The 14,893-nt window shown below is 37.6% G+C and overlaps 1 protein-coding gene across 1 annotated transcript in view; it reads left to right on the top strand.

Moving 5' to 3' along the window:
* pdgfd (platelet derived growth factor d) overlaps positions 1-14,472 on the top strand; it is a gene marked incomplete at its 3' end in the record, with an annotated part of 62,004 nt that extends 47,532 nt beyond the window's left edge. Inside the window, exons 4-7 of the mRNA XM_079246201.1 lie at positions 404-463; positions 2,661-2,874; positions 10,628-10,845; positions 14,338-14,472. Of these exons, the coding sequence (XP_079102327.1) occupies positions 404-463; positions 2,661-2,874; positions 10,628-10,845; positions 14,338-14,472 (627 nt within the window). The remainder of the gene's footprint in view (positions 1-403; positions 464-2,660; positions 2,875-10,627; positions 10,846-14,337) is intronic.
* Between the last annotated feature and the right edge of the window lie 421 nt (positions 14,473-14,893).

Raw genomic sequence — 14,893 nt, 5'->3', positions numbered from 1 at the left:
CTATTTAACTGATAACCTTACAGAAAGGCCTCAACGTTGCTATTGATAAGAGTAAATCCCTAGAAGCATGGGCCACGTCATCTATCTGATGGAGCTGTGCTTAGTCTGTTTATTCTGTTTCACAGGCACATACAGCAAAACAGCATTAATTATTCAACAAAAAAGCTACTTTCATTACTTGAACTGTTAGTAGTTGCAACATAATGGAATCTGAGTACCTAAATACTTTGTCACTAAATGAAAAACTTTATGAACGTACCTTTATGAGCAACACTACTGTACAGTTTGTTATTCTTTCGGCATGCTTCACCTGTTTTTCTCAACGTCTGCCTGGCTTCTCGTCCTCCTCCACTGTATGCTTAACTCAACATTTAGTCAGTTATTCTGTTTTCCACGTCTGCAGGTCTCCTCTCCTCTGCCTGCATCCAAAACCAACTGGGAGGCTGTCACTATGCCGATGTCGGTGAGTCATGTATACACATTCGCAAAAACATGAACACACACACACAAATGTTTTTAAATAACCAGACTTCCTTTTTCAGTCATAGACTAGCCACTGAAATGAATAAATAAATCCTCATGTTTTTGTACAATGACAAAGACACTTTCAGTGAGCTTAAGTTATATAATCAGGATTATACAACTATTTCCAGCTAATATTGGCATTTTAAAAACTTACCAGCCTGCTCAACATGATAAACACACACTGGTTACTCACCTCTCAACCTTAAAGCAAAGTTTAGCTTTTATAGCTTCAATAATCATTATGACATGCAGTATGTATGGCCCATTTTCATAAAGCAATACACACCCACATAGTTTACATTAATTCTTCTATGTATGTAAATTATGCATGAATGTTGAAACACTTCCTTGGGCTAACGCTGTACAAGTACTTGTAATGAGAATAATTTGTGAGTGAGTGAGAGTACAAGCAGTAAAGTTCGGTGACACATGTGTTGATTAGTGTGTGGAAGGTTTTATGCATGGACTGATTTTGATTGCATTATTTTGTTTTGAGTATGTGTGGATATATATTACTGTCAGTTCTGGCTGCTTTTAAATAAGTGCATGTCTGTTCCTGGTATACAGACACTTTAAAGCATCAGTTGTATACTTAATCATTTAACATTTATTATAAAGATGAGGACATTATGAATCCAGATTCTTTTTTTTAATCTCTATGCTAACATTATGCTTTACAAAATCATTATAGTGTATATATAGTATAATCAGAATAGTAGTGTGAGCCAGCTTCTTAGTTAAAGTCATACTTAAGATATCATTTTTGATTCATGGCCATTAGGGTTAGAAGTGTTTCTAATAAAATAATAAATCAATAAATCAAATCTCATTTTTTAAACCACTTTTCATACAAAAAGTAGCACAAAGTGCTTTTTGTAAAAACAATATTTGGCACATCAAAAACAAGTCTTCACACACACAAGTATGAAACATCATCACTATGAGCTGATGATGAGTTCATTCCTCCTTCATAAACTATTGGAAACTTCTCATTACTCACCCTTTTCCTCTGACATCATGACTAAGTGTGGCAGCCAATGTCACAGATAAAATAGTTCCACTTGTCATATGAGCTGTACTGAAATGTTTTACTGTCTGGCACACATAGCAGAGTGCAGTGACCATCTGATCATCATCAGTGGGATGAGCTGATGCTTTTGGTCGTTTTAGTTATACCATTAACTGATGTGGATAAGTTTGAGCTTATGGAAAAATAATAATGTTATTAATGTAATGTCTTTCCATTTTTTAGAGTGTAAATAAGAGTCATTACAGTTTAGTAGTACAGGAATGCACTGAAGGTAAAGGGGAAGGTTTACCCAGGAGAACTTGCTGAGTTTGCCTATAAAAAAAAAAAAAGCAGCCCTGAACAAGAAAATCTTGTGTTTTAGTTTTTATTTTCAATTAATTTGTCTTACTTTGGTTAAAGTTCTGTCTGACACCAATTGTTTGCGTTGACTTCAGTCAGAGGAACGTTAGCGTTTCATGACAGTAAACCATGGCTTCATATCACTCAATTGAAATTTCTTCCCTGTTTAAATCTATAAATAGACTTCTTCTTTGCTTTTGTTTTTTTTTCTTTTTTTACTTTTTTCTATGTGCTACAAAACTGTAGTAAATTCCAGTCATTTCAGATTACAGATGAAGTCGGATGACCAACAGTGAATGACACTGAGTTACTGATGGGTTGTCCTGCCATGGAGTTCTTTTGTTTTGTTTATATCACAAAATCTTCCTTTGAAGCATTTGACTTCATGTTATTGCTTTCAAACAGTGTTGATCTCCTTCCATCAGCACAGTGCAACTGGAGACTTAACACTGAAAATGTGCAGAGAAATACACAGCTTGAAAGAATTCAATAAGGATCTCACAGAGTTCAGAAGGCTGATGTTACCTCCTCTATTTTATCACTTTGCACATCAGATTATTTGTATAAAACACATCTTATCTGCTGCATAACAGGGTGAAAAGACAGAAAAGAAAGAATAAATTGATGCATCCAGGAAGGATTTTGGCAAAAGGGGCTCACAGGATTTTTATTTGTGTAAAAAAGTCAAAAGCTTCGCTGAAGTCAGTGTAGGCCTTCATAGTCCATGTTTCTGTCTTTTTACCTTTGGATCTTTTTCTTTTTACAGGACATGGGTGAAAAGGGTACGTCAGCAGCAGTGACAGATATTCCTTTGTCACTGGAGGATTTAGACAAGACGATTGCTGCCTTTGACACAGTGGAACAGCTTCTCAAATCTTTGAACCCAGACACCTGGAAACAGGACCTGGACAACATCTACATGCAGACATACATACATTATAGATCCAGGGCCTATTATCTGTCAAGCAGACACAATAAAGGTAAGACATATTCATCTAGGAGTTTAACAATACCGTTAACAGAATTCTTTCCTGCAAATGGGTATTGTACATTGAAAGAGTTATATGTAAGCCACAATTACTATAGGCTCTAATTTATCCAGTTTGTTTCTGCAATACACAACAGACGTGCTTTTGCAATTCAGCTAGATTTTTGCAAATTCAGTTGTAGATCAAATAATATAAATGAAGAAAGTGCAAGTAGTTGTGATCATAAATAAAACAAACATAATACAGACTATATGCTATTTACAGACTATATAAAGAAGCTCCTGAAACACTCCAGCACCTCACAGCCGGTTGCAAGATACTGGCAGGCAAAGAATATATTGAAACGCCATAACCAACTAGCCAGCATAGTGTACAGAAACATCAATACAGGAGAACTGTAGACCCATAAGTCTCATCCCAAGGTGGTGGCGAATGAGAGGGCTAAGATCCTGTGGTGGCCAAACAACCGGACTTAGAGATCATGGATAAGCTGCAGAGGAAAGCTGTTGCGGTCAATATGTCCATGCCTAGTGATGGAAATGATGCGAATACATAACAGCAGGGAAACTCCCAGCACTTGCAGAACTGCAGCTCTCGAGGACCCGAGTCGGCCACTCCTGATGTAGAGTCTTAACAAGAGGAAAGCTGGAGCTGTTAGTTAAATAACTTAAAATGACACTTTAACTATAGGTCTGTTCACTTTTGTACATATTTGTACAATACAAATGGATATTTTCCATTTCTTTCATATTGAAATAAAATCAAAAGTATTTTTCCAGACAATAATAGAGATTGACTTTACAGCATTAAAGTCTGTGTGTTTTATGTGGTGGGACAGAATGTATCTCAGTTAGAGCAGATGTACTTGAGATATGAAAGGGATCTTGTCTTAGAGAGTGTGTTATGTGTGTGAATGCCTGGATAAAAGGACCCCACCTGCCCTTACCTGTGCCTTTACATCTTGTTCCTGCACTGCATCTGTGTAATGGAGGGATTCCACGTTGTTTGGTACATATTCGCACTTGACAGCAAATCTATTTCTATTTATTGGTTCACATGTGTGCTCTGTTGGCATGCGAAGGCTTTGTAGATGGGGAGTTTGTACATTTTGCAGGAGTTCCTTAAAGCTGTGTAAGCACTGCAGTTTTTTTTTTTTTTTTTTTTTTTTAAAAAGCCAATGTAACACTCTCTAATTGGAAATTCAACCTGAGTAGCAGCAAAGAAATCTGCTGCAGTCAGCAGCTTGGCTTTGTTTTCATTAAGATACACACAAGCACACACCCGTCTCTGTTCTCATGGACCACACGCTTGATAATGTTATTAATTGGGGCACGTTATGTCCACACATGCACACTCATAAGTAATTTCAAACAAGAAGTTAATAACGTGCAAACAAACAGAGCTTTTTGTACATTTGTGCTACAAATTTCATCAGACAGTTTCGGATCATTTCTCACATGTTTGTGCACAGATGCTGCACTTCTCCCTTGTTTCTGTCTGAGTGAGTGGCAGCCATAGTGGGAGACTTGCTTGCTCTTTATGTCTCTCATGTCTTTTCCCCTCTCAAAACACCCTGACAGCGTTCCACACTACTGCTTTCCTGGGATTACACTTATTCCCCTTAAACAGACAAGTCAAACCCTGCAAGCATGGACACATATACACACGCTCAGAAATGCACAGTATAAACACCCATGTACGACTTATTGTCACTGAAAGAAGCATGTATCTAACTGCCAAAACCCAAACAGTCATTGTACATCAGGGCTGCAGCAGCAGTCGGTTTAATGGATCACATTTCGTAATTCACCCTAATAGTCTCTGTGACGCTGCAACTGTGTTTTCAAACTGTGATGTTAAATTTTATTTAAAAAAAAAAAGCAGTACTTTGCAAATTCATAGCTCTGTATCAAATATATGAATAGCAATAGCAATGCCACTTCTTTCACCAAAGGGTTAGGGTTATGGTTCAGTTTAACTCAGGCTATCGAAAAAAATCAAGGTACATTGAAGAAGCAATCCAAATTCAACTGAATAAAGTTTTATCTGGGTTAGTTTTAGTACCAGTCAATCTTGTTGATTATAATTATATCCATATCATACCAATTTTTCAAAAAGTTGCCTGACTGCAGACGCCACATTATCTTCAGATTGATTCAATCACACAACTCGAGCACAGAGTTTAGTTACAGTAGAGAGAAAAACTTCCCTTTTGAACAGTTGAACAGGAGCAGAGCTCCAGCATAACCAGATTCAGAAAGCGTGCTGCAGAAAAAGAATCAGGATCATAAAGCTAAACCTGTGTGCATTGTTCAGCAATAGTGGCAGAAAAAGTAACACGTCATGTGCAGTAAGGTATGTATTTGCAATCATGGATTTTTTAACTTTGCCATATCAAGCTGGACGTATCCTTCCAATTTAATCTGGATTTTTTTTCAGACTTCAGAACCTCTCATAATAAATCCTAAATACAATTAGCTGAATTAGTAACCTAATGATAATAATCCTAATGAAAAGACTGTTGTTTGTTGTGCTTCCAACATGTGACATTAATGACAAGTCTCCTCAAGGATTATTTTATGAATTGTCTTTGCTTTTTCTCTCTCAGGCAACAAAACAATGGCAAGTTGTCATTATTGTACAACACATTTTGATATAAATGCAAAATAATGCAGTTTCCAATTATTCTGCTTTGATAACACTATTGCTGCTATAGGAAAAAGCTACCACTGTCTCAGTATTCTTTCATAAGGTTATCTGTAGGGAAAATAATTATTTAACTAACGCTGCCTTGCACTGGCTATAGATATGAGACATCATACACAAACAGGACCTACGTGGAGTCTTCAGAAGATTTATTAGACTTCAGAAGGGTCAGAGAAGTCATCGAGTCACTGAAGTGATTCGTGAATAGAGAACAAAGCTACCATACAGACAAGAAAATCTATTTGTGAACAAAAAGGAGGGCAGATGCCAGTACTTGGACAGACACTGATGGTTTGAACCCTAAATGACTACAGAGCCTTGATTGCTCCTCTCTGTGGTGCACACTGTTCTGGGTGAATAGGCTCGGTCGATCTCTCTCTAAATGGTAAGGCTTATGGTGCTCAAGCCGCTACTGTCTTTGATTAGTATAATGGTTTCTTCTGCTTCTTTTACTTTTGAGGACAGCCATGTTTCACCGTAAAAGTGAAAGAATCAACATTTGTTCCAGTTATTATGTAAAGAGTCAGAAAAGTATTTAGCTCATGGCTTTCATAATTATCGTCTGTGATTTGTGGGAGATCAGTTTAGTATTTTTTTTTATAACCTTCTATTAAAGATCACATTGATTTTCAAGACTATACACATTGTTCCCACATTTGGTCTTTTCATTAATAATTTACAAGTAAACCATTGTTATTGTATTAAACATAGAAATGTACACACATATGTATATATATATATATATATATATATATATATATATATATATATACACACATACACACACACACACATACGTATATAGTCTAGGAGGCGGTGCTGATAACATTTACAAGTACGTCTCAGAAAATTAGAATATTAAGAAAAAGTTAATTATTTTTGTCACTCATTTCAGAGTGTAAAACCCATATATTATATAGATTCACAGAGTGAAACATTTCAAACATTTATTTCTTGAAATTTTGATGGCTGTGGCTTATAGATAATGAAAACCCAAAATGCAGAGTCTTAGATTAAAATTTTACATATGATAAATCAAAAAATCATTCAGGCTTCTGAAAAGTATGTTCATTTCCATGCACTCAGTACTTGGTTGGGCCTCATTTTGCGTGAATTACTGCATCAGTGTGGCGTGGCAATGGAAGCGATCAGCGTGTGGCACTGCTCAGGTGTAATGGAAGCCCAGGTTGCTTTGATATCAGCCTTCAGGTCATCTACAAAGTTGGGTCTGGTGTCTCATCTTCCTCCTGACAATACCCCACAGATTCTCTATGGGGTTCAGATCAGGTGAGTTTGTTGGCCAACAAGCACAGTAACACCGTGGTCATTGAAGCAGCTTTTGGTACCTTTGGCAGTGTAGGCAGGTGCCAAGTCCTGCTGGGAAAAAGAATTGGCATCTCCATAAAGCTTGTCAGCAGAAGGAAGCATGAAGTGCTCAAAAATTTCCTGGTAGATGCTGTGTTGACTGTTCACTTCAGAAAACACAGTGGACCAACACGAGCAGATGACATGGCTCCCCAAATCCTCACTGACTGTGGAAACTTCACACTGGACTTCAAGCAACATGGATTCTGAGCCTCTCCACTCTTCCTCCAGACTCTGGGACCTTGGTTTCCAAATGGAATGCAAAATTTGCTTTCATCTGAAAAGAGGACTTTGGACCACCGAGAAACAGTCCAGTCCTTTTTCTCCTCAGCCCAGGTAAGACGCTTCTGACGTTGTCTCTGGTTCAGGAGTGGCTCGACACAAGAATTGCAACATTTGTAGCCCATGTTTAGGATTCGTCTGTGCGTAGTGGCTCTTGATGTGCTGAGTCTAGCTTCAGGCCACCGTGGTCACTCCTTGTGAAGCTCCCCCAAATTCTTGAATGGATGTTTCTTGAAAATCATCTCAAGGCTGCGGTTATCCATTTTGCTGGTGCACCTTTTCCTACCACACTTTTTCCTTCCACTCAACTTTCCATTAATATGCTTGGAAACAACCAGATTATTTAGCCATGACCTTTTGTGGCTTCCCCTCCACGTGGAGGATGTCAATGATTGTCTTCTGGACATCTGTCAACAGTCTTGACTCCAGTCTGACCCAGACTGAGAGATTATTTAAAGGCTCAGGATATCTTTGCAGGTTGAGCTAATTAGTTGATTAGGGTGTGACACCGTGACTTTCCAACATTTGGATTGGAATTTCTGAGACACTGCATTTTGGGTTTTCATCATCTATAAGCCACAATTATCAAAATTTCAAGGAATATATGTTTGAAATGTTTCACTCTGAGTAATGAATCTATATAATATATGGTTATCACATTCTGAAATGATTGAAAAAATATATTGAACTTAATACATAATATTCAAATTATCTGAGATGGACATGTATGGTGGTCCTTCATTACAAAAGAGAAAAAAAAACAATGAAACTTTTGGATTTTTGTTTGTCTTTACAGGGAAAGAAGTACATTTTCTTTGTAAAGCTACTACAGGTAGAGCTCAAAAGGCACAAACATTGCAATACTCCTCTAAGGTTTCATAGGACTGCTTATATACAGTGCTGGTGTAATTTCTGCTAATATTTTCCTCAAAAATCCCAGCCTGTTTCTGTGAACTTCTCCTAAAATGAATTAAGCCCTGAATGTCTCATCTTTTCTCATCAAGATGACATGTTTACCTTTTTTCTTTAAATCCTTTCATGGCTTGAATTGGTTTAGATGTACAGTAACTCTACACCCTTGTCTTGTTTGATTCACACACACACAGACACACACACACACACACACACACACACACACACACACACACACACACACACTTTTTAACATGCAAGTTGTTCTCTGACTCACCTGTAAGTTGTTGTGTCGGAGTTGTATTTCATGCATCTCTCTCCACAGTATTAAGTGCATACTGATGTAAGATTATTTAAGCTTTAAACTGTAACATTTGCCTAAATGATCATTTTTGTTTTATGATCGCCAGCTTTGGCAGGTTACCCCCATGACTTAATGCAGTTAGTTCCTCATGTTTGCTTCCCATTCAAGTTCAAGGTGAAAATGTTCTGCCATAAATCGCCTGATTTTTATTGTAGAAGACCTATCCGTTTGATGACTTCAGACATTTTATTCAGCTTTTTCTGTAAGAACAGCGTTGATTAATATCCTATTGACTGTAATCATAGAGCATTCAATCCTTTGCTGATTGTTGCCCTTCTTATAGAGCTAATTTTTCTCTTTCGCATATCTTTCTTTTTATTTTTGGTCCCATTCGTTCTTCAGATACCTGTGGTCTCATTGTACTGTTTCCATGCCAATGTGAAGCACTTTGAGTGTTTCTTATATATAAAAAGTACATTGTTTCTTTCTGTCAGTCTTCCACAGAAGTGTTCTTGATGTCTTGTGGTTTTCCAGCAAAGCTTGGAAGCTTTCAAGCTTGCTTGAAAGGCAAATTTCACATTGCAAATGTATTTGCCTTTCAAGCATTTGACCATGTCAAAAGAAATGTTCAAACGCTACAGCAGCACAACAAAGCAGGCGTATGTCATTTAGCCAAAGTTTCTCATTGGTAATTCTAGAAATGTATAGATAAACATGCAGATGTCATTCAGTCTCCTGCTTCTGCTGTCTGGACAAACACTTTTATCCTTTACTTCACATTAAAGTGCCAGAACCATTGAATGCTCCTGAAATTTGTTTTAAATTATTCTGGAGTCTTGTGTGCACAAATGATGAAGGCATTTTCCTTCAGACTAATGGCTTCAGACTCTCTTTTTCTCTCTACAAGGTGTTTTCTATTTTCTCTTCTTTTCGATTCTCTTTCTGTCCCTCTTCTGTCCTCTCCGGTCCGGTCCAGCAGTACAAACTTTGTAATACAAACAATTATGCAAAATAAACAGAAAAATAAAATTAAATTCCAGAATATCAAGGGGAGCATTATATCGATGATGCTTCCCTTGGCAAAGTAAATTTGCCCAGCAGAATAGAGCATCCAGAAAATCCATTTTGCCTGGTTCAATGCTGGACAAGACAAAAAAAAAAAAAAAAAAAAGACTAATGGCAATAGTTCAATACAATGATTTATAATCAATGTATTGACAGACTCAATTGTGTCAGTCTTTGTTCCACTTATCTAACCATCTCTGCAGTACGTTTGGTATTTCAGTTCTATCCTCACAAATTGGGCCTAACTTGCTGATCATTTTTTACTGTGTCAATGTTAAGCACATATCTTCAATGTCACAATTGAATTGCAGTCCACACAAGAAAATGATCTTTTGGATTAACCCAATTTGCACTTTGATTAGATCAATTTATTCTTTTTTCATTAAATCCAAATGTCTTTTTTAAGTAAGTTAAGTCAAATTTGTTTGAATTCATCCTAAACCTGTTTAAATTATCAAATTATTATCAAATTATACAAGCCTTAATATGTGTATTGCAGAAATACTTTCTGGATTACTTAAAACACTTTTTTTCATTGGAGCTTTGGGCTATAGTGGCTTAGTTGTCATAGTAGCTTGAAATTAAACAGGGTTAGAGATGGTGGGAGAGTGACATGCCACAAAGGGCCCGTGGCAGAGATCTGGTCACTGGCCAGCTGCATTTAGGAGTTATTTTTGTTATTTTTGAGTTAGAATTGTTTTACGTAAACAAAGAAAAAGTAATCATTTGAAAATGTAAACAAAATACGTACATGTTAATGAATGAGTTTCTTTTTACCAAATCAATCAGGTTCTTCAGCAACAAAGTTCTATATAGTTTTTCTGCATATTTAATTAACAGAATTATCCCAATTTGTCTAATAATTAAAAAATAATTTCAAAGTTGCTTACAGTAATACTTGATGCCAAGATAATTTTTCTGGAGTGACTACATGATTAGATAATAATATTGCCTAATATAAGTATCTATGAGATGAAAAGTGCCAGTCTAAGCACAGAGCCCTGTGGGACTCCATGACTCACTGTGTTTTTTTTTTTCCAAACGCTTTACAAGAACTAACTACAAATGGCATATTTGTGTTTTTTTTCTCTTACTTTATTCACACTGCAGTCGATCTGAATCGTCTGTACGATGACGTCAAGCGATACAGCTGCACCCCGCGCAACTACTCAGTGAATCTACGGGAGGAGCTTAGGATCACCAATGCTGTCTTCTTCCCTCGATGTCTGTTGGTGAAACGCTGTGGAGGCAACTGTGGCTGCGGAACAGACAACTGGAATAATGGCTGCACCTGTCGGCCTTCAAAAACCACAAACAAACTGCATGAGGTGGGTTTGATGGCATGGACACACATTCAATTTGATTTATGGGGCATTCAGGCTTCTTTCATTTATGCTTTTGCTTGATTAGTTGTAATAACCGCAGCCCTGAGTTAGAGCTGTTAAGTGTTCAGTAACTATGCAAACATTACATTGTATACATTCATCATACAGTAAACCAGTAGATTACGTTACACAGTGAAAATGAGTGTAAGACACACAGAAAAGAAAAATTGAATGAAAAACAATAACTTGACTTAAGTGGTGTGTATTGGATTTTGGCAGTTTAAACATTATGTCCATTATGTGCATGTTTTTGTGTGACATTTGGAGAAGTGTGTGAGAAAGACAACGCTGCAGTACTCAGGTGACCTGAAGAGTAATTACAGGTGGAATAAAGAAGCTTGTGTCCATTTCAGTGGATCTAAAAACTCTTAATCACCTTAGAATCTGTCATTCTCAGCTTCATTGTAATATTCTAAAACCTTTCAGTGGGCTGAGCAATAGATTTAACTTTGCAGAGTTGCAGGGATGTTGTGGTTTAAACAAAGTCCTGTTTGGATTTATCTTGTGTGTTTTTGCTTCTGCTACATGTATTTGTATCCAGGGGTTCACAGTGATTACTTACCAGATGAGTGTTTCGTAGAGTCACACTACCACTGTACTCATTAGTAGCTCAATTGTCCTATTTTCCATTTATCTCTATATTTCTTCCATAATGAGCATATATTCAGATCTTAGGACCACCATGGGGTTCAAACTCCACTCACTCAGCGCATCCCTGGCATGCTCTGGACTTGTAATGGTGTAGACCCATGCTTACACTTCCGGTAAATTTCATATTGAGTCTATTGGACTGCAACAACACCTACTTTAGAACTGGTCCAGGAACCTGTTTATGGTACATTTTGTTCGCTGTTGGTCCACATGTTGTGATGCAATTACCTTTTTTAACATGAAAATTGGACCACAGATGTTTATCTTTAGACGTTCAGGCAGCACTGCAGTGAAAACAGAAACAATTCTGTTATGGAAATAAGTGTAATAGCTGAAAATCACTGACTTTAGACACATTCATTACTGCACCCACACATGCCAGTAAAAACTACTCTAAATAGAGGAAACACATATATTAATCAGATATAGAAGTACTGTCATTTGACTTTGGAATGAATTAATATAGACTAACAAATTGTAGAAATCTGCTGTGTTCTAATGATATTCAAACATTATACAGATATTCAAACTTACATTTCAACCATAATTAAGGGGAATTTCTAAAAGATTCTGGAGAGAGATTGTGTGTGAGCAAAAGAGTGAGGAAGAAGAAAAGATTCAGATGCTGAATGAGAGAGAAGCAGGAAGAAATTGAGTGTGCAGAGGCCAGTGCAGCATCAGCATCAGCTACAGCATTGAAGCAGCAGCGCACCGGCAGCTCCATGATTTTTCTATGCTTCTCATTTCTTTGCAGTCTTTCCATATCTCTCTCTCAAGGATTCGATCATTCTCCTCCTCTTCTCTCTGGGCCTCCATCATCCTTTCACTCTCCCCAATTCCCATTTTCAATTTGTCCCTTTGCGATGCACCATTCTTGTTCTTTAAGCCTGTCATTCATTTCTTTCTCCCACTTCTCTCCATCTCTTTGTGTCTTTGTTCCTGCATAGCTTCATTATTGAAACATGGTCCTCGGGGCTCTTTTTCTGTCTCTCTTCCTCTCACTGTTAAAAAAATCACACAATAGGAATTCAGACAAAAGTGGGATTTGGGTTGTAATTGTGCCATCTCTGTGAGTGTGTGTGTGCATGGATGTGCGCATGTGTGTGTGTGTGTGTAATAACATAAAAAGGTGTATTGTTTCTGTATATGCAGTACATGCATTAAACAACATGAATCTGAGTTTTTATGCTACTGCTGTATGTTTGTTTTATTTAATGTTTCCAGCTTCCTCTCATCTCCTTCCTGATGCCATAAAACCCAAAGTAGTTCCTGTAGTGACTTATAAAGAAACATATTACTCACAATTATTGTTTCAGTTGGGAAATCCTTACATTAATCACAGGAAGTGTCTTTTGTTAAGCATGACATAATTTGTGGACAGTTTTGTAATTCTACTTAATTTAAGGTAAAAACCTGCAAACAATTTGACCTCCTGCAGTAAGTCGAGTTATAAACATTCAAAACCTGTTTTTAAGTCACTTGTTCTAACAAAAAGGTTAAATCACTGTTCATAGTTAAGGCATCCCTACAGTCAAACATCATATGAAAATACTATATGTGTAATCTCTCAGTATCTCTTCTGCAAAAGCTGCTTGATTTGACTCCTCGGAGCGTATTTTCTGAGATACTGCATCAGGTTTTGTTCATGTGGAACATTCATCAAACCTCTTGGCAACATGTTCCAGGATTATTACACATAATGAATGACTAGTTAAATAATAATGTGGGGGTTCCTCTGCAGTTACTGGCGAGAAGCACTGGTGATGTAGAGGCCTCACAACAATTAACAGCATTAATGGAAAACTTGCCTTCAACATACAAACAAAAGGATTTCTATGTATCTCATTTGTTTAAGTTAAATGTGCAACTACAATCGTTTTCTTATTGATCCTTAACTCCATAGACTTTCTATACACCAAACAATTAAGCGAGTCTGTTGTGTCCCTCTAACCGAGGGGCTGCCACTACTGCTCCTTTCCTTAGACTTTCACTACAGGATCATAGGCTCAAAAGTATGTTGCAATCATATGTATGTAATCAACACAATATTAGTCTTCCATCCTTTAAATGTCATTATTGTGTTAGTACAGGCATATTGCAACTCCCAGTAAAAAACAGCTCCTGCCACAGCTGTGGCATAACAGGACAAAACACAATTGAAAGGTTGAGGTTCACAGCAGAGCTCAGTTCTTTTCTTAACATTGTGAATAACCAGGAAGAGGGAATGCTGCAGAGAGGCTCCTGCTGTGGTAAGAGCACTCACTGAGTAGTTAGGCTGATGCACAGAGAGAGGATGAGGCCAACCGCTTAGGCTGTCAGGCCACAGGGGGGGGAGGCGCAGGTGGACCCAGCAGAAGGGTTTGAGGACTCCAGTGTGAACAGCCAGGAGGTCATTCCACTCATATCAGTGTAAAAGAGATGAAAGCCATCTAACATGGAGCTCTGTGAAATGATATACACTGGGTTACTCTAGTCTTTTTTATTTTATCAACAAAAGTTATTAAGACAAAAAGAAAAATATATATTTTGATTAAACTCGCTAAAAAAATCAACCAAATTAAACCTTGTATGTTGCATTTTTATACCAAGCAGGAAAAAAGTAACAGTGTGATTTGTGTGTGTTCGTTTACTTTACAATGCGTAGGTTAAATTTCCACCAGACATTCCTCTCAGGTAGTGACCCTTTGCTTTGCTGAATGACCACCTTGTGAATGCTAAACCAGAAACCTGCTTTGTCCACTTCCTGTTGGGTCTCTTTACCCTCTTTGTCTCTGTCTTCCCCAGGTGCTGAAGTACGCCCCAGACACTGGCGTGCACAGGCGCCATCAGAGACTGCGGGTCCCCTGGGTCATGGATGAAATCTTTCTTTCACATCATGACACCTGTGAGTGCGTATGCCCCTCCCAGCCCCCTCGTTGAGACACTCGCTCCGGTTCGCGCATGTGGAACTGAGAGATGAGTTCTTGTATCTGTTTTGACTTCATGTAACAAACAGCACCACTGGCAAACCTGCAGCAAAGAAGAGGGCAACAATTTGGCACCTGCAGCTTCTGGTCTACACAATGACTTTTGTTCCTGCAAGAAAACCACTTTCATGTCTCTGTGCACAAACCAAATTTTATAAATACCTAAAAGTTTCCAGTCAAACACATTTGCCATTTCAAATTCATACATCTCGTCACTATTTATGCTGCATCTCTATATATCTGGCACACAACGGAGTGTTGAAATGGTCGAAGATTTTCTATAGCAGAATTCAATATGAATTTTTCTTTGAAAATTTAATACTTAATACCACAGTTTGGAGAAATTGTACTAATAATGTGTAAAACATATTTAT

Source organism: Telmatherina bonti, assembly GCF_933228915.1.
Source record: "Telmatherina bonti genome assembly, chromosome: 9".
Lineage (NCBI taxonomy): Eukaryota > Metazoa > Chordata > Actinopteri > Atheriniformes > Telmatherinidae > Telmatherina > Telmatherina bonti.
This window is presented reverse-complemented; position numbering and strand designations above follow the sequence as displayed.